The following is a 19,089-nucleotide window of genomic DNA, read 5'->3' on the forward strand; positions in this document are numbered from 1 at the left end:
GGTTCTGTCATTTAACTATTTAAGGTAGAGTTCTTTTTTATTTCTTATTAAAGATTGTATTTCTGGATTCTAGGTTCTGAGTCCTTTCCGTTTTCTTCGCAGTTTTGTTCCTATGGATTCATATGCTGCTTTTTACCATTTGTTTAACGTTTTGGAATTCATTTGCTATATTTGTATCTTCATTTATTTTCTTTCTTTGATTTGTAAGTCTTCTTTGATATAGTTCTCTGATACTATCTTTCTGTAACAGTTCTTTCTTAAATTGCTCATGCTTTTGTATTTGTGTTCTTGTATTGTTTCTATTTCTCTGGTTTGGGATCTTAATAGTACTGATTAATAAATAATTGTCTGAGTCAATATTGCATCCTCTGTATACTTTGCAATTTCTTACCATCATTTTTTACTTTTTCACCCACTATTATATAGTCAATGATGCTTTTATATCCTTTGCCTTCCCATGTATATTTATGTATATCTTTATGTTTGAAGAAGCTGTTGGTGAATTTCAAACTATTATATGCCACAAATACCCTGAGTTCTCTTCCATTGTTATTTATGGTGTTTTCTCCTTGATTACCTATTAATTGTTTAAATGTATTTGATCCAATTCTAGCATTGAAATCACCTGCAATGATTAAGTAATCTTGTTTGTTTGTGCTCTGAATTACACTTTGGAGGTTTTTATAGAATTTTTCTGATTCAGATTTTTTCTCCTTCTTCGGGTGCATATATGCATATGATTGTAATAAATTTCTTATTTCATTTGTCTAGCCAATATTATTCTTTCAGAGATTGAGTTATATGATTCAATTTTGTTTTTCCATTTATTGCTGATCGTGATGGCTGCAGCTGCACGTTTTTCATTGGGTACTCCACTGTATATTAAACTGTAGTCCTGAAGTTCTGTAGAGCCTTTTGATTTTTTCTTTGTTTTTGAAATTATGCTATTTCTATAAAAAAAATTTCTATTTCTATATAAAAGGGCTTCACAACTTTCTTTGAAAAGGCATTCATATTTAAAACTGCATCATTGGAGAAGACAAGCTTTATCCCACTAGATATTGTGTTTAGTGTCAATACTACGTTGTGCCAGACCAGACTTTTGAGGTTTCATGTATTTGATATAAAATTTATGTTCTTTAATTATTTTTTCTACAGAATGGCCTGTTTGTTCAAAGTATGCTAGATTACATTCACACAGTATCTGGTAAACTTCAGCTAATGATAGAGGTGCCAGTTTGTCTTTTGTAGATGGCAATAGATGAGAAATTTTATTGATCAGAAAATATGTGGGAATGAGATGATACTTCTTTAAAATTCTACCAATTGGTTCTGAGATGCCAGAAATATAAGGGGAGAGGAACCCTGCTATCTGTTGAAGAATCCTGAGGTGTTGGAACATAGGAGTTCATTATCTGCTGTGTTTGATTAGGGTTGTAACCATTAAATTCCTTTAACTTTTTGATAGTGAGAAGTTCTTGTTGTAAGCTTGGGGCAGAGGAGCACACCTTATGTGCTCTATTAATTAAGGACTTGATAACACCAATTTTTTGAGAGGTGTGATGAGCAGACTTTTGATGGATGTATCTGCCAGTGAAGTTAGGTTTTCGATAAACACTGGTTAATAAATTACTGGAGGCTGTGCGTGTAAGGCGGATGTCCAAGAATGGTAAACTACTAGCCTTTTCTTTTAACATGGTAAACTGAATGCTTGGGTGAAGGCTATTGATCTGTTGTAGGAAGATGGTAAGTTCATTTTCAGAATGAGACCAAATAGCAAAGACATCATTAGCATAACGAAACCAATGAGACGGTTGGGGATGAATGGATGAGAACAAAGTGTATCTTCTAGGTGGTTCAAAAAATAGTTTGCCAACGGCACAGACAGAGGGTTACCCATGGCAGTACCTTCAACTTGTCTATAGATCTTGTTTTTTCAGCTGAAATATCCTGATTGTATAACAAATTCAAAATTCATGTAGTAAATTAACAGTGTCAGATAATAGAATGTTGATAAAGAGGGAAACAATGTCAAACTGACTAACAAATCTGACTCTTGTATTTGAATATCCTTGATTTTATTATTATTATTATTATCATCATCCAGGCCTCGATGGAGTCATCGTGGGAGGTCGTTTTTAGGAAAAACAAAGTTTATCATACCACTCCTTGTACCCATTGACCATTCCTGCTCCAACTTCTCTCTCAGGCAATGCATTCCAAGATTCAACCACCCTCCATGCAAAGAAACCACTCCTCACCCTCTTAAGCACAGCCTCCTTTCGTAACTTCCAGAGGATGGCCCCCTTGTCATCGCTCCTTCCCGCCGTTTCACCAAGTGAAAGAACTCTCCAATGTCTACCCTGTAACTGCCTCTTAACAGTTTAAAAGTCTCGATCATATCACCTCTCTTTCTCTTTCTTCTATCCACCAGACTCTGCAGTCCACATTCCCTCAGTCGATCCTCATAATTCATATTGTACAGTCCTGAAACCATCTTTATCTGCCTCTGTACCCTTTCCATAGTCAATTTATTCCCTTTAAATCCTGGGGACCAAATCTGAGAACAATAGTCTAAGTGTGGTCTGATCAGGGTCTTATACAACGGAATGATAACTCTTTTATCTCTGCAGGTCAGCGTCCTTCTCAGTATTGCAGCAGTCCTCTGAGTTACCTCACCACCTTTGCAATATGTTCCCTGAATTTCAGTTTTCTATCAATCATCACCCCCAGATCTCTTGTCTCCCTTACCTCTTCCAGTACAGCTCTTCCAATTGTGCATCCTCCCATCGATGTATCCCAAACCTCAAGACTTTACATTTTGCTGCATTGAACCGACACCTTCTATTCATTTGCCCATCTGTCTAGCTTACTCAAATCCTCTTTCAGGGCTGCTACATCTGCACTATTACTGATAACCCTTCCAGCTTCACATCATCTGCAAACAACTGACATTTTTTCAAGAAAATTTGTGGAATTCTTGATGAATGATCTGGATTGTCTAGTGTGGGCAGTTAATGAATGTGACAGAAATTTAGCAATTCTATAGGTGGGAGAGTCAACACAGTTCATGATGGGTCTTACTGGATAACTTTCTTTATGAATTTTTGGTAGGCCATATAAATTGGGCATTCTCCCAGAATGAGTGCACAACTTGTCCACAGTATTTTGATCCCAGCTAATAACTTCATCAAGCAGCTTCTTTAATCGTTTGATTTGCATTTTTATAGGGTTATAATTAATTTCTTGATAGGTGGATGTATCCTGTAAAAGATGGTCTATTTTTCTCTCATAGTCAGCCTTATCCATTACCACTTTTCCTTTATCTGCTTTTGAAATAGATATATTGTTATTTTTTCTTAATGAAACTAGCACCTGGGTTTCAGCACTCGATAAATTACATGGAGGTAATTTGCTTTTAAAAAGTGAAGCAGCAACTTCAAAGCATAGTTTATTAGCATCTTCGCTGGAAAGTCCTGACAGATTGCATTTGATGTTTTGCAAAAATTCAAGATACGAGATGCATTTTGGTACCACAGCAAAGTCATAGTCTTTAGCTAATACACTAGTTTCAGCATCAGATAATGGGCGTCCAGAAATATTCACAATCCATTTATTAGTAGGAGTATTGTCAGAATTTTTTGCTTATGGTATAAAGATTCATATTTTTACATCAGTTTGCAGGAATGTCTTTCATAAGAATGGGCTAAAGATTGTTTATTTGCTTGCTATTTGGCCTCATTCTAAAAATGAACTTGCCATCTTCCTACAACAGATCAATAGCCTTCACCCATGCATTCACTTCACCATGGAAAAAGAAAAGGCTGGTAGTTTACTATTCTTGGACATCCGCCTTACATGCACAGCCTTCAGTAATTTATCAACCAGTGTTTATCAAAAACCTACCTTCGCTGGCAGATACATCCATCAAAAGTCTGTTCATCACGCCTCTCAAAAAATTGGTGTTATCAAGTCCTTAATTAATAGAGTACATAAGGTGTGCTCCTCTCCCTCAAGCTTACAAGAAGAACTTCTCACTATCAAAAGGTTAATGGAATTTAATGGTTACAACCCTAATCAAATTCAGCAGATAATGGACTCCTATGTTCCAACACCTCAGGATTCTTCAACAGACTGCAGGGTTTCAATCCCCTTATATTTCTGGCATCTCAGAACCGATTGGTAGAATTTTGAAGAAGTAGCATCTCATTCCCACATATTTTCCAATTAACAAAATTTCTCATCTTTGCCATCTACAAAAGACAAACTGGCACCTCTATCATTAGCTGGTGTTTACCAGATACGGTGCGAATGTAATCTAACATACTTTGGACAAACAGGCCGTTCTGTAGAAAAAAAAAAATTAAAGAACATCAATATTACATCAAATACATGAAACCTCAAAAGTCTGGTCTGGGACAACAATAGTATTGACACTAAACACAATATCCAGTGGGATAAAGCTTGTCTTCTCCATAGATGCAGGTTTAAACATGAATGCCTTTTCAAAGAAAGTTGTGAAGCCCTTTTACATTGGCCAAATCTGAATCAGAACAATTGTCTCCCCCCCCCCCCCCTTAAAAGTTTGGGAGATTCTTGTCTTACATAGCCACCAAAAATAATTGTTTAATAATATTTTTAATAATATTATTTATTAATATAATTTCTAGCACACAGCAACAGTGTTAAATTGGTAAAGCACCGACCACTGTGTTTTCTTTGTAGTCCAGTTCCTTTGATTGCTTGTTTCTACACACCAGTCATTAAATTCAGCTACTGCTGCTGTGTTGAAACAAGCAATCCCCGGGAACATTTTTATGCACCAGGCCCCAAACTGGAACATTTTTCTGTTTTTTGACTTTTCTCCCTTTGCGGTAATTATGCCTGCATTATTGTATTATTATTCAACAGTTGTTTACAGTTTTGAATGTGTGTATGAAGTCATTATCACCAGTTTTTCTGATTAAGAAAGTGTAATGTAAGGAACATTGATGTTTGGAGTTTCCTCTAATGCGTTATTTTGCAGCGATAGACAAGCAAACATTATTGCAGAATAGTGTAGCGAACTTTTGATGGACTCGTAGTGATATTTTGTCTTTTCTTGTTGGCAACACTGTCAGCAACAGTCAGTAATAATATTTTTTATATTATTACTGACTGTTGTCAGTTATATTTTATTTTATCCCATGGTATTATTACACCAGATCATAGAGGTCAAATTCATGTATTTTATACAACACCTTTTCTGGGTTGTTATAAAGTTCACATTTAGAAATATTCATGCAAGTTCTTCAGTAATACAGATTTTGCAGATAGGGAAGACTTTTATGCCATTGCTAAACTTGATTGGTCTTGTGTGGCCAGTCTTCAGGCAAGGGATCGCGGTAGTAGTACGGCGATTAAACTTGGAGTTGATGGTAGTTCCTGGTTTTTCTGTTGAATACCGGTGGTGAGTCAAGTGTAACCAACAATAGAAAGCAGATTAGCAGTTGTTTATCAGAGCTCATGATTATGAGAAGCACAAAGAAAATCGTGTAATAATTTTGTGTTTATGTAGGCCTACTATTTCAACTATGGATAAGTGTATTGGTATCTTCTTTAAACAGATAAATAGCTCGGATGACAGTGATAATACAAAACTAGTTTGTAATGACAGTTTGTGTGTAGTTTCTGAAGAGAAAGAAGTCTGTAACGAATTCACAGAAACACAGGAGTCCCATCAGTTGCAATGTGATGTTATACGTTGTATTTGTATTTAATGTTTCTAGTGGTGTGGAAGAGAAGGCCTGATGGCTTTAACTCCACCAGAATAAATAAATAAAATTTTGAAAAATATTTCAATAATCTAAAAATAGCCACACATTTATGATCCTTACTTTAATGGCCCGGTGCTTATTTGTTTCCACTTCTACACATTGATGTACTATTATTCATCATCATCAAATTCCTGCCATGTACCCTCAAAGGCTGTACAGGATATGATAGTACTACATGAAAAAAATTACATCATTATTAATTTCCTATCTACAATTTTCCTCCAAATCAGTCTGTTACTTGTCAAGACTCCAACATTATCAGATCTTATATTTCTATCGTCTAAAGCATTTTGTACCGTGTCAATCCACCTATATCTTGGTCTTCCTCTGGGTCGTTTTGCTGTCAACCTGGCAGAGAACACTTGTTTTGCTAATCTTTCCTCTCCCATTCTGTTTAAGTGACCATACCACCTAAGATTAACTCTGCTAACACATTCCTGGATGCTGATAATGTCAAGTTCTTTCCTAATATCCTCGTTTTTAATATGATATTGCCATTGATGCCATCTCTTCATGCCTATAATCTTTCTCAGGACTCTCATATCTGTAGTCTCTAGTCTTTGGTCAAGTGTTTTACTTCTGACCCAGCTCTCAGATGCATAAGTAAAAACTGCTTTGAACACTGTCTTGTATACAGCTAATTTAGTGTTCCGACTGATTTCTCTCTTATTCCATATGAATTTATTCAATTGACTTCCCACCATACCAGCTTTGCTGATTCTGTTGTCTATTTCTATATTTAATTTACCATCTTCAGTAAAAATCGTGCCTAAATAGCTGAAATGTTTTACTTGTTCCACAGGTTCTCCATTCACAACACAGTTGACATTTTCAATGATTCTGCCTATTTTCATTGTCTTTGTCTTTTTATTGCTGACCTTCATACCATATCTATTACAACAGCTATTCAATTTAGTCAGAGAATCTTGCAGACTTTTAGCAGATTTATTTAGAAGTATAACATCATCCGCATAAAGCAAAGAGCTGACATCAACATCTCCAATTTTGATATCATGTTTAATACCACTTTCCTTCATAATGTAATCCTTATAGATAATGAATAACAGATGGGATAATGTACATCCTTGTCTGACACCAGATTTAATATCAAACCATCTTTCTGTACTTCCTTCAATTCTAACTGCTGACTTACAACTCAAATAAAGACTAAGTATTGCTTGATATAATGCCTCATTGACACCATATAACTGAAGCGTATTGAATAGCTTCTCTCTTGGCACCTTGTCATATGCCTTTTCCAGATCGACAAAACTTAAATACAGATCTTTGTTATATTCCCATGCTTTCTCGACTATTTGTCGTAAAGTGAAGATCTGATCCTGACGGCCTCTATTTGGCCTGAATCCAGCTTGTTCTTCACCAAGCTTTTCTTCCACAATTCTTCTCAACTGTTTCTCAAGTATACTTGCATAGATCTTGCCAGGAACACTCAGTAGGGAAATACCTCTGTAATTCTCACATTCAGTGTTATTTCCCTTTTTATATATGGGTACTATGAGAGCTCTACTCCAATCATCGGGAATTCGTCCCTCTGTCCAAGCTTTCTGAACTATGCAGTGCAGCCACTGTAAGACTCTTATACCACCATACTTCAGCATTTCTGGTCGAATATCATCTACTCCTGCTGCCTTTCCACATTTCAAGCCTTTGATGGCTTTTTCTACTTCTAATATGGATATGTATTCCTGACTGCATGCCTGGTCAGTGTTTTTTACCACTGTGCTGTCTTCACTGCTTGTTTCATTTAGCAGTTTTTCAAAGTAATTACCCCATACTTCAAGGATATCTTTTTCTCCCATTTTCATGTCACCTTTATCATCTCTAATTCCTTTTACAGCACTCTTTCCTCCATTCTTAAGCTTCTTCAACAACCTCCAGAATATTTTGCCACCTTCTTGATATTTATTTTCTATATTCTTGCCAAAGTCCTCCCATGACTTTTGTTTAGCTAGTTTTACACAGTGTTTAGCATTCTTGCATTTGTCTCTATATTCTCTAAGAGCACAAGCTGCCTTATTTGACAGGAACTTTTGGTATGCTTTCTTCTTTTCCTTCACTGCCTCTTTAACCTCCTGTGTCCACCAGGGAGTTATGATTTTTTTATCCTTACAAACAACCTCACCACATGCCTCTCTGGCAGAATCAATCAATGTTTTCTTCAGAGTTTGCCACTGAATCTCCAAGGTTTGATTCCTGTTCTCAAACTCTTTCATTTTTTCTTCAATAATCTTTGTGTATTTTAGCCTACAGTTCACATCTGAGAGCTGCTCAACTTTTATTCGCTTTAAAACTTTCTTACATGTTCTTCTTTTCAATATGAAATTCAATTTTATCCTGCTCAAGACTAAATAGTGATCACTTCTAATTTCAAATCCTCTGTACACTCTGGTGTCCTGCACCAGGGAGAAAACATCACTATCAACAATAACATAGTCAATGAGACTTTTCTTATTCCTAGCCTCTTCTCTCCATGTGAATTTGTGCACATTTTTATGTTGGAACATGGTATTAGTAATAACAAGTCCATGTCCTGAGCAGAAATCCAACAGATATTTGCCATTATTATTAGCTTTGCTCTTTTCTCCAAATTTTCCCAAAATATTTTTGTATGTCTCACAATCATTTCCTACTCTGCTATTTAGATTCCCAACATGGACCAACTTTTCATTTTTCATTGTGTCAGTTGCTTTTTCTAAAGCCTCAAAAAATTCCTCCAATTCTACCTTAGTAGAACCTTCTGTGGGACCATAGGCAAATTTGGGATTTAGCCGACCAAATTGTATTCTTATTGATTAAACCAAAATATAGAATGATGGTGTACTATTATTTTCAATACGAAATATCTGTACTTTCATTTCATTAAATTTAATTACTGTGGTTTTTGTGTAATTTATTATTTATAATCATGCCACAGATACCTTTAAAGATTATATATAGTTGTTGCTATAGGCCAAGTGAGTAAAAGGAGATATGGATTATATTATTGCCAAATTAGTTCAGTGAATGCTGGGTAATCATGGGGATTTTCAACTATGGAGACCTAGACTGAACGAGCAGGGAGGGAAGGAAGAAATATATATAGCAGGTGAGAGAGAGAATTCCTGAAACAGCAGGTGATGGATGGTGCCTTGGATTTGAGAGTATTAGATCTGGTGATAGCATCAGTGAATTTGTCCATAATCAAGGCAAGAAGGAATACGTATGAAACTACAAAGCTAGTGATGATTATAATGAACTCAGCAGACAACTTGGAGTATTGTCATTGCTGAAGAAACTGCAGTATATGGATGTTATTAATACATGGGAAATTGTTGAGGGATATTTAAAGCAATATCAGATTAAGAGTATAAATCAGGTGTGAGTTAAATGGAAGGTAGCATCATTAAGGACTTGCTAAGGAAGAAAATTCTCTGGAAGCTATATAAAGAGAAAGGCAACAGGCCAAATGGGTGCCTAGTGTAGTGAGGAAGGCAAGATTAATTAATTATGAAATAAAAAATTAGTTAAGGAGGCTAAGGGAAATCTTGAAGAGTTCTTTTGATATCTGAGCAAAAGGAAGAATGATTATGGAAGGATAACAAGGTGACAGAAAAAACAGAAGAAATAGTTGAATTATTGAGTAATCACTTGTCAAGTATGCATCATCCAAGCGGAAGTAATGCACTGGCCATTGTGACTGTGATTGAGACAAGCCTAGATGTAATTAAACTTGATGAGATATTAGCGGATATGTTATGAAGAAAGTGCAAGAGAAATGGCAGTGTCTTAAACCAGACTGTTTAATTCTCAGCACTGATAGAGGGGGAAGGTGAGAAAAGAGAACAAAATATTTTCTTTATACAAATGAAGCTCCAAGGCTATGATATCAAATTATAGCCCAATATTTTAGGAGCAATGGCATTGATAAAGTTGGTTAAGAGCAGAATTTGAGAGTGGGTGGATAAGAGTATGATACTCTGAGGATAGTGTGGCTTTGCAAAGAGAGAGAGAGATGTCTTATTCATTTATTTACTTTCTGAAATAAAGTGGCAACTGAGTTGGATGAGAGAAACAGCTACACCATAATATTGTTATACTTAGAGCATTTGACAGGATGTCACGTGGAGTAGGAACATTGGGGGCTGGATATTAAGCTGGTGTCATGAATTAGGTGACTGATGGACAGACATCAGAGAGCAGTATATGGAGAAGTTGAATCTAAAATGAAGGCAAATGACCAGTAGATAACTGTTCATAGTATCAAGTTATGCATTTTGAAGTGAAAAAAAAATATTACAAGTTGTGTATTGCATAGATAGAAATGTACTGCAAGATATTGATGTGGCTAAGAATTTAGAGGTAATTGTGGACATAGCATTGAAATTTAGAGACATTTGGCAGATAAGAGCACTATATTTCAAAGAATCACTTGGCTTGGGTGTTAAGAAAACACTGACACAGGAATGAAGTTATCATTTGAGGAACACGAGTCTATTCATAAGTCTTGATAATCTGAATTTTGACTTACCAAAAAAAAAAAAAAAAAAAAAAAAGGCATGCTTTGCATGCGACATCACTTTTGTGTATGATTACTAATCTGGTATGGATGCTTAGGTGTTGATGTTTAATGGAGAAAACACTTATAAAAATAGTAATTTAGTAACTAAATTTCTTTAGCTAATTAGATAAGCCACTATTTTACATTGGTTATCAAGGCATCTTCAAAGGATAGAAAAACTAACCATCTGCATGCAGGCACACCATCAGAAAGGCCACTACTGACTGATTTCAAAAAGCTGACACCAGTCCTGACTGGTGCCCTCTGTGGGTGCTGTGTTGGAATCTTGCTAAAATCTTATAGTGATAGCCTTCCAGATTTTTGCCAGTGTGATTCAGCTGACTTTATTTAGGTTTAGAAAATTTTGTAGTTCCAAGGCAGATTCCAAGAACAATCTGTGATTTGTATCTCTTTCGGTATTTAGAAATCTCATTAAATCCTCCAGTATCTTGGATTTCAATTTTGCCAGCAATCACATCTATAGTCTTTTCCTGATTGCAGCTAATGCAATCAGGAAAAGACTGGTGACTTCACATTTGTGCCGGTTGAATCAGTTTATTTTCTTTTATAATGATTTTTCAACATTTGGATGACTTGATCTGATGTTGACGAAACCATGACTTTGATAATGCGAGTGAAACTCCTCAGTTATAAGTTTTAAAAAAGCTACTAATAAAATATCCTTCTTTATTCTTTAGTCTTTTTTAGTCTTAAAAATCCTTTTAAATAATGGGCATTATTTTAGGAGCATTTCAAGGGTGTCAAAAGGTTCATTATGGGAAGCCAACATTACTGATATTCATATAAATACCGTTTCCTCATCAGTGAACAAGTTTCCTTGTTCACTGATGAGGAATTTATATTAATCTCTCCCACTTAATTTTCTATCTCCAAACAAAAAAAATTGAGTCCTTATATCCTTGCTGGAACCTCCATAACTCAGTTCTGATGAAGAATCCCTTTAGTTGGAAAGACCTGGGTTTAAATCCTATCCATAACCTGAAGAACCTTACTCAGGGCTTTTCAACTGAAGGTAAGTTATCCTGTCTCATATGGAGTTAGTGTGGTTCCATCTTCAAGAAACTGGGCTCTTTTATCCACAACCAGGCAAACTGTCCTGAAAATGCACACAAAGCAAAATCTATAATAAGACTTTAACCACTTATCCTGAAATAATGGTTATGAAAGTCAATCTGAAAATCAATCTTATACTTATAGGATTTTATATGATTAATACAGAGGAAATATTTTAGCACTTGTCTAGAGGGGACAGGACAAGCAGTCATCCCTGGAAATTGGGTAAGAGTGTGGTTAGCAAGAGTATGAGGACTAGATTTTTCACTTGGAGAGCAGTGAATGAATGGAATGGGTTGCCATAGTCTTGTGAAGAGTGTTTTTGTTAAAGATTCAAGGAAAGGTATGATAGATATTATGTGGATAGTTTGGGTCTCCCATGATGAGTGTTTCGATTCCATGGAGGTGCCCATGTAATAATAAAATTTTCAGTGGCTTTCATTGAAATTTCCATTTACCTTTTTCCAGGTGGATTTATACCGAAGCTTGAAATGTATTCAGACAAACTACCAGCATGTTCAAAACTGTTTTGAAAGGGCTAAAAGTAGTAAACTTGCATCATGTGTCAGAATATCAATGAAGCTTTCTGATTTCTTGTCAGAGCTATCAGCCATTATTTTTATAAAACTGTGCTTTTTCTTTTGCACTTGAATGGTTCTGTAAAAAGTTTAGTTTTTATTATTAGTTAATTAAAATCCTGGTCATTGATTTCTCCAGTTGTAAAAATGGGCTGCAAGTGGTACTTGATTTTTACACTGAAATCTAAGCACAGAAGTGAAATGCTAGATATATTTTGTTATAATTCTCAGTTATTCTCAAAATTCACTCTTAAGTTATTTAATAATTAAGTGAATTGAGTTTTCACCCTTCTATATACAGAGACAAAAGGCAGTTTAATAATACTAAGATACATTTTAAAAAAATATATATACAACATTCTGAACTTTAACTACAATAATTGATCTTAAAATGTGTGTGTGTGTGTATATATATATATATATATATATATATATATATATATATATATATATATATATATCCATCCATCAGTGGTCCTAACAGGCACTTAAGCATCCATGATCTTCCAACTATTCTTGAACTTACTCAAGGATAAGGTGGTAAGCTCTATGCTTCCCGAAGTATCCTATGTCTATAGATGCATGAGTTTATGGGGCTAGTTTGCCTGTTCTGGGGGACGAAGAGCCCGAGTTTCCAGGCGGGGAAAAAACCCCTACCCCTGTATCATACTGGCTAACTTATCTTTCATTGAAAGAGACCAGATAAAGGTTCCTCACATCACGGATGGGGATCGAACCCAGGTCTTTCCAACTAAAGGGCTTCGTCTGTACTAACTGAGCTAAGGAGGCTCCATATATATATATATATATATATATTTTTTTTTTTTAAAAGAATTGAATGACATAAACCGAGAATAAAGGAAAAAGGTTTAATGGTATCACACGACTAGTTTTGGCTTTTTACAGCCTTCTTCAGGTGTTTGTATACAAAAAAGAAAAAACATTAAACACTGAAGATAAAAACTGTGAACAGCACAGGAAAGTCACTATACAAATTTTTAACATGAAAACGTTGTAGTTAACGTATTTAAAACTGTTCCTTCGTTGGCCACATTGTTGGGTGAGTGCGTGCATATAGCATCTCGTGAGCGCCAGTATGTGATCACAGCAGAATGACAGTCTGGGAAGTTGTAGCTTAAATTATTTAAATGTACAGGGTTGAAGATGATTTCTCTAGATTCTACAATTTTTCTCTCTAATTCATCATGGCAATGGAAAATGTTGTTAGATCTATCCCGAAGGATTGTATGACTATGGTTTTGATCATCAGAATCGGCAGAAAAAAGGATATGGCTGGATAAAGCACTGGCACGTGTTCTCTTATTAGTGATGTCTCTCCTGCGCTCCTCCATATGCAATTCAATAAACTTATCCATCTGGCCAAAGTAAGGAATGTCACAGTCACACCATATCTTGTATACACCAGGATATTTTAGATTGTGATGGTTAGGCTTTGGACTGCTCACTAGAGAACAGATCTTAGAAAGTGGAGTGAATAAAGTTCTAATGTTATATTTTTTGAGAGACTGAGCTTATGTATGGTATAAATATATTGCCTTTAACATTATTCATTTCTTCAGTATGGCGAGTAGGAGGATTAAAAAGGTATTTTTAGTAATTTTTTGAGAATAACCATTCAGTCTGAAAGTAGATCTAAGAAAATTGATTTCTTTATGAAGTTCATCTGGGTCGTCAAGAAGAGAGCGAGCTATATGTCCCAAAGTAGAAATAATTCCAAGTTTCTGAGGAGAGAGAGAGAGAGATGATGGGACTGACTATGGAGATATCTATTGGTGTGTGTAGGTTTTCTGTACATCGAAATTTTAAGTTTTTCAGAAGAACAGGTCAGTTTCACGTCCAGGAAAGGCAGGAAAATTTCGATGTACAGAAAACCTACACACACCAATAGATATCTCCATAGTCAGTCCCATCATTTCCCTCCTCAGAAACTTGGAATTATTTCTACTTTGGGACATAGAGCTCACTCTCTTCTTGACGACCAGGCCTGATAATGTGTAGTAATTTTTTAAGTCTGCAATTCATTTTCTACTTCATTCTTTCAGTATGAACTTCTTCTTCTTCTTATTATTATTTTTTCAGTTATGTCCCATGACAATGATTTGCAGAATTCTTCTATTTTGTTTTTTCACATACTGTAAAAAAACAAAGAAGAATATTTTCATGAACTGTACTGCTGTAGGATGTCTCAAATTCTATATTTGTTTAAAGTGTATGAATTCTGGTTTCTTTTTTCAGAAGTAAAATGTTGAATTTTTTTCTTAGTTTTTTTGCCACCTCCACCACCACCTCCTGGTGATATGTCTCAACTTTCTACTGAAGAACTTCGTACTATGGAAGGCCAAGAACGTGAAAATGTTGAAGCTCGTTTACAGTGCCTACGTAATATACAAACACTATTAGATGCTGCTGTTTTACAAATGCAGCAGTATAGTGCAGTTACAGCATCATTAAGGTAAGAAAATAAATTTGCAAAATATAAAGTAGCATTTTTAAAGTAGCATTATGTAGATGCAGCAAATATCATTTGCCTCATGTGAGACTTTACCTTGCCTATTTGGAAACCTGAAGTAGCTTTAAAAATTTCCATGTTTTTCAGCTTTAGTAGGGTTACCAGATTATCCAACTTTAGCCTACTCACACTACTGATATGTTTGCTATTGGCATGTAACAGTTGCTTGTGGGTAGGAGTCACATAAATTATTGTTTTTAAGCCATGGCATAAAATGTATACAGTTCCAAATAGTGAAAGGCATTACTTGTTTATGAATGCAAAAAAATATGGAAATTAGAGAGGGTCATAAAAAGGTGTGTTTCTTAATAATTCTTGTATAGGGACTTCAGTCATTATCACATAAATAAATCTGACTTGTTTGGAATGTCAATCGAATTATTTCGGCTTTGTGACCACATTTTTAGTAAAAAAGACTGTTGTTTAAAACTAAACAAGTACTAAAAAACAAACCCGACAAGTTTCATTAGTCATCAGACTAGCATCTTCAGGCATAAAGATAACTAACAGTTTAAAGCACAAACTATAAGAAATTATGAAAAAAAAACAAGTTCATTTGTTGGTATTATGAACATCAAAAAAGTTCGTTAAAAAACCGAATAACAGATCTATATAATTGTTAATACGTGTTAGCTGGAAACAATGCTATTTGATGTTGTGTTCTGTGGTTCACTTTCACTCTGAGGTCTGAACTGGGTAAATTTTTGATAAACGCTGACCAAACTTGATTTAAAATTAAACCTTGATTTTTGTTGCATTGCATAGGAATTTTGATCATATTTGCTGCCTCTTTGAATTTTCTTGTGAAACAGTTTGGAATGTCTTCTATAAACATACAATAGTGCATTGTCTAATTTTCCCACTAAAAGTGGTTCAGTTGAAACAAAAAGCAACATGAGTTTGATTTAGATCCTGCATACCAGAAATTTGGTAGATCTCACATCAGATTTCATTAAATTCCATCTTGCCAGAGCACAGTAATTATTATCATGCCAAGTAAGTTTTTTCCATTGGGTTGACCTGACTAATGAACATCCTCAATCCAAATTTCATTAAATTTCAGCCAGAGCTTCATTTCCAGCACTTTGCCAGTTTTGTTACTGTAAATAATCTGACTAAAATGAAACTTGAGAATAGGTTGATACAGGATTCAAATTATCAGATTTCATTAAAATTTGTTCTGCTAGAGATGAGCTATAATATATGGATGGACAAAATGAGTCTAATAGGTGCTACAGATTTTGCAAAACATACCTACAAAAAGGGAGGGGAAACAATTTTTGTTTGGCTACTCATTCATTCAAAAACTTGGAGGAAATTTTGTAATTTCATGAGCAACTATTCCTTGTGTACTTGTGGTTACATAATAATGGATTTTTCTTATCATGAAATGGCCTCTGTTTTGTTTTCATAATTTCCCATGCTATTCGGTGGTTTTAGATATGTTGTTTGACACAAGTTTTGTACAAACTCATTTTTGTATGATCTATGAGTAATAGTTAAAAATATAATACTCAGTGAAAAGGTAAGAAGTTATATACTTCATTAATGTGATACTAGGCAGTTCATTCATTTGTGTATGCTGTTCAAAAACATGAAAACCATAATACTTAAAAATTAACTTCTTTCTTCTACTGTTATAAAGCACCAAAGAAGCCACACAAATAAAATAAATAAATAAATATATGCTTCACATATCCATATTATTTCTATAATATCTAAAGGTTATACTAGGCAGTTCATTCATTTGTGTATGCTGTTCAAAAACATGAAAACCATAATACTTAAAAATTAACTTCTTTCTTCTACTGTTATAAAGCACCAAAGAAGCCACACAAATAAAATAAATAAATAAATATATGCTTCACATATCCATATTATTTCTATAATATCTAAAGGTTATATTGACTTCAATGGACTCTTTGCATTCATGTAATTATGGATGTGTATATATGTTAGAGCCGGTACAGTAGTTAATAGTCTATTAGTAACCTTAAGACATATCTTTATATCTTCTTTTGGAGATAGACGTTGAAAGTTTTTTTCACTTGGTGATACTATAAATTAAAGGTACCAAGAAATTGTGTTCTTGATCCATATGTAAGCAAACAATGTTTGTGCATGAAGCATATTCAAGACTGGGCTACTTGTATATAATGAATAATTTGTATAATGCATAGCATTATACACATCTGTAAGGATGTGTGCTTTGCATTTTGGGATACTAAGGCAATAGATGTGGAATGAGTTTGACGGAAGGAATGATTTATATAAGGTGGAGGGGTTCCATTTGAGTAGATGTGGAGGTAAGAAGTCTTGAAGTCTTCAGAATGTGTTGTTCAGTGATAGTTTGGAAGTACGGTGTTTGGGGGGAGTGTGCGGATGAGCATGGGTCCAGGCAACCTAGAGGTTAGTAAAGAGGGGGGGGGGGGAAGGAATTGCATGATGCTGAATGTAGCGTGTCAGTTCAAGTTTAGTGGGCTAAGCAATGCAAGGGAAGTTGCAGGATGAAGGATGCAGGATGATATTGCAATTTATTTAAATGGCAGAAGGATTCAGATTAAGGGCAAGGGGTTTTTAGTATTGGTTATCTCGACTTGGAAGTTATAGGCATTAGCGAGACTTGGTTGACTGAGGCTAATATAGTCATAAGAATAGAATGCAAATAATATATAGTACCTTCAGAGAGGGCAGAAGGAACAGGATGGGGGGGGGGGTTGCTAATGATTATAGAAGAAATAAAGCCAAAAAGAGTGAGGAGAATAGAAGTGCAGAGGGCAGTTCATTCGAGGCTATATAATTGGTTGCTGCTATAATCCAGCAGATATAAGGAAGAATGTAGCTGATGTGCATTGGCGAATTAGCATGATGAGTTCAGGTTGAGTAATTATTATGGGAGGGGGGGATTTCAGCTATGTAGATGTGGATTGGGGGAGAAATTATTGTCATCAACAGATCTTCATGGAGTCAAGAGACTCATCGTGGGAGTTTATCATACCTCAACTTAAATGCATTCACTGTCCCTGCACTCGCTACACTCTCAGGCAGTGCATTCCAATCACCCACCATTCTCCATACAAAAAATCTACTCCCCCACTTTATACAGCTTTCAGGGATAACTTCTCATTCTCTCTCCCTCCTTCCCCTTCTCCAGATATTCTATGAAAAATCTCATCCATGTCAATCTGGTAATTACCCCTTATCAACTTATATGTCTCGATCATGTCTCCCCCCTCTTCCTTCTATCCACTAGGCTCTGTAATTTGCATTCTCTCAGTCTGTTCTCATATTCCACATTCCAGGAATGTTCACAGGAAGGGAAAGAAAGGAAATTTATACAGCTGCTGAGAGATAATTACCTGAGACAGGAGAGAACAGAGTTCGACAGCACCAGATCTAGTCATAGTGTTTTCTGATGATGTAGGACTGGTGTTCTTGTATTCTCTTTTCCACTGAAAGTCCACTTTCTCTGAAGTAAGAATGGTGACAGTCACAAGGAACTTGGTAGATGCCAGGAAGAGCAAAATGGAAATGTTTATCTTAGTAGATGGAAACCATGATGATAGTTTGTTGACAGGAATAAATGTAGCTACCAGATTATATTTCTTAAGAATTCTAGAAATTAGTTCTGGGATGCCAGAAATGTATTGGATAGGGACTCGAAGTACTGTTTTCTTGTTATTTGAGCTAAGATTATAGGAATCAAAAAGATACATACTGTGTGGTCCACTCTGAGAAGCCACTGAGTTTCATATATCATTTGATGTTTATTCAAGCAACTCATATATATCATATATATTCTTTCATATATCATTTGATGTTTATTCAACAACTATAGCAAGTATTGCTATAGTTGTTGCTGCATAGACCATATAGTTTGAGCATATCGTAATAAGGTTTTGATAAGTCTGTTCTTCTGTGAGGAATGGTGAGCAGATTGCTCTTGAATGTTGCATCCAGTGAAAGTAGGCTTTCATGAAACAGAAATTTTCTGCTGGGATTTCTGTTTGAAACAGCTGAGTTGTAGAGAATTTTATTAATAAGATAATCATTCTTATGCAAAATCTTTCACCCTGAAGAACCAGAGTATCTCTTTTAGCCTGGCATCCACCTTTTGATCTGTTCGGCTACAGATGCCCTACTAGTAGCTTAACTACCACTGGCATATCTCTTGAGGTCATTGGTGTACATGAGCCTCCCCACTTAAAGGTGGAAAAACGATCAAGAAGAATATTATATAAGGTTGTCAGGATCAGATAGATTTTTAAAACAAATAGTTGAATAATCATGAGAATATAATTAGGATTTTAACAAGGTGTTTAACTTTTATAGATCTGGAAAAAACATAACAGTGCCAAGAGGAATGCTGTTCAGAAAACTACAGTTATGTTTTGTACACAGAATATTATATTGAGATGTACATAGCCTATATTTAAACTGTAAGTCAGCAGCTAGAATTGAAGGAAGCACAGGAAGGTGTTTTAATGCGAAATTAGGTGTAAGACTAGGGTGTGCTCTTTCTCCACTCTTAAT

General features: G+C 35.3%; 1 protein-coding gene across 1 annotated transcript in view; it reads left to right on the forward strand.

Annotated features, from left to right (window-relative positions):
• sip3 (septin interacting protein 3) overlaps window positions 1–19,089 on the forward strand; it is a 306,647-nt gene that overhangs the window by 264,899 nt on the left and 22,659 nt on the right. Inside the window, exon 12 of the mRNA XM_090399016.1 lies at window positions 14,310–14,499. Within this exon, the coding sequence (XP_090255142.1) occupies window positions 14,310–14,499 (190 nt within the window). The remainder of the gene's footprint in view (window positions 1–14,309; window positions 14,500–19,089) is intronic.

Source organism: Typopeltis vanoorti, chromosome 1, assembly GCF_054136105.1.
Source record: "Typopeltis vanoorti isolate ZY-2024b chromosome 1, IOZ_Tvanoo_1.0, whole genome shotgun sequence".
NCBI lineage: Eukaryota > Metazoa > Arthropoda > Arachnida > Uropygi > Thelyphonidae > Typopeltis > Typopeltis vanoorti.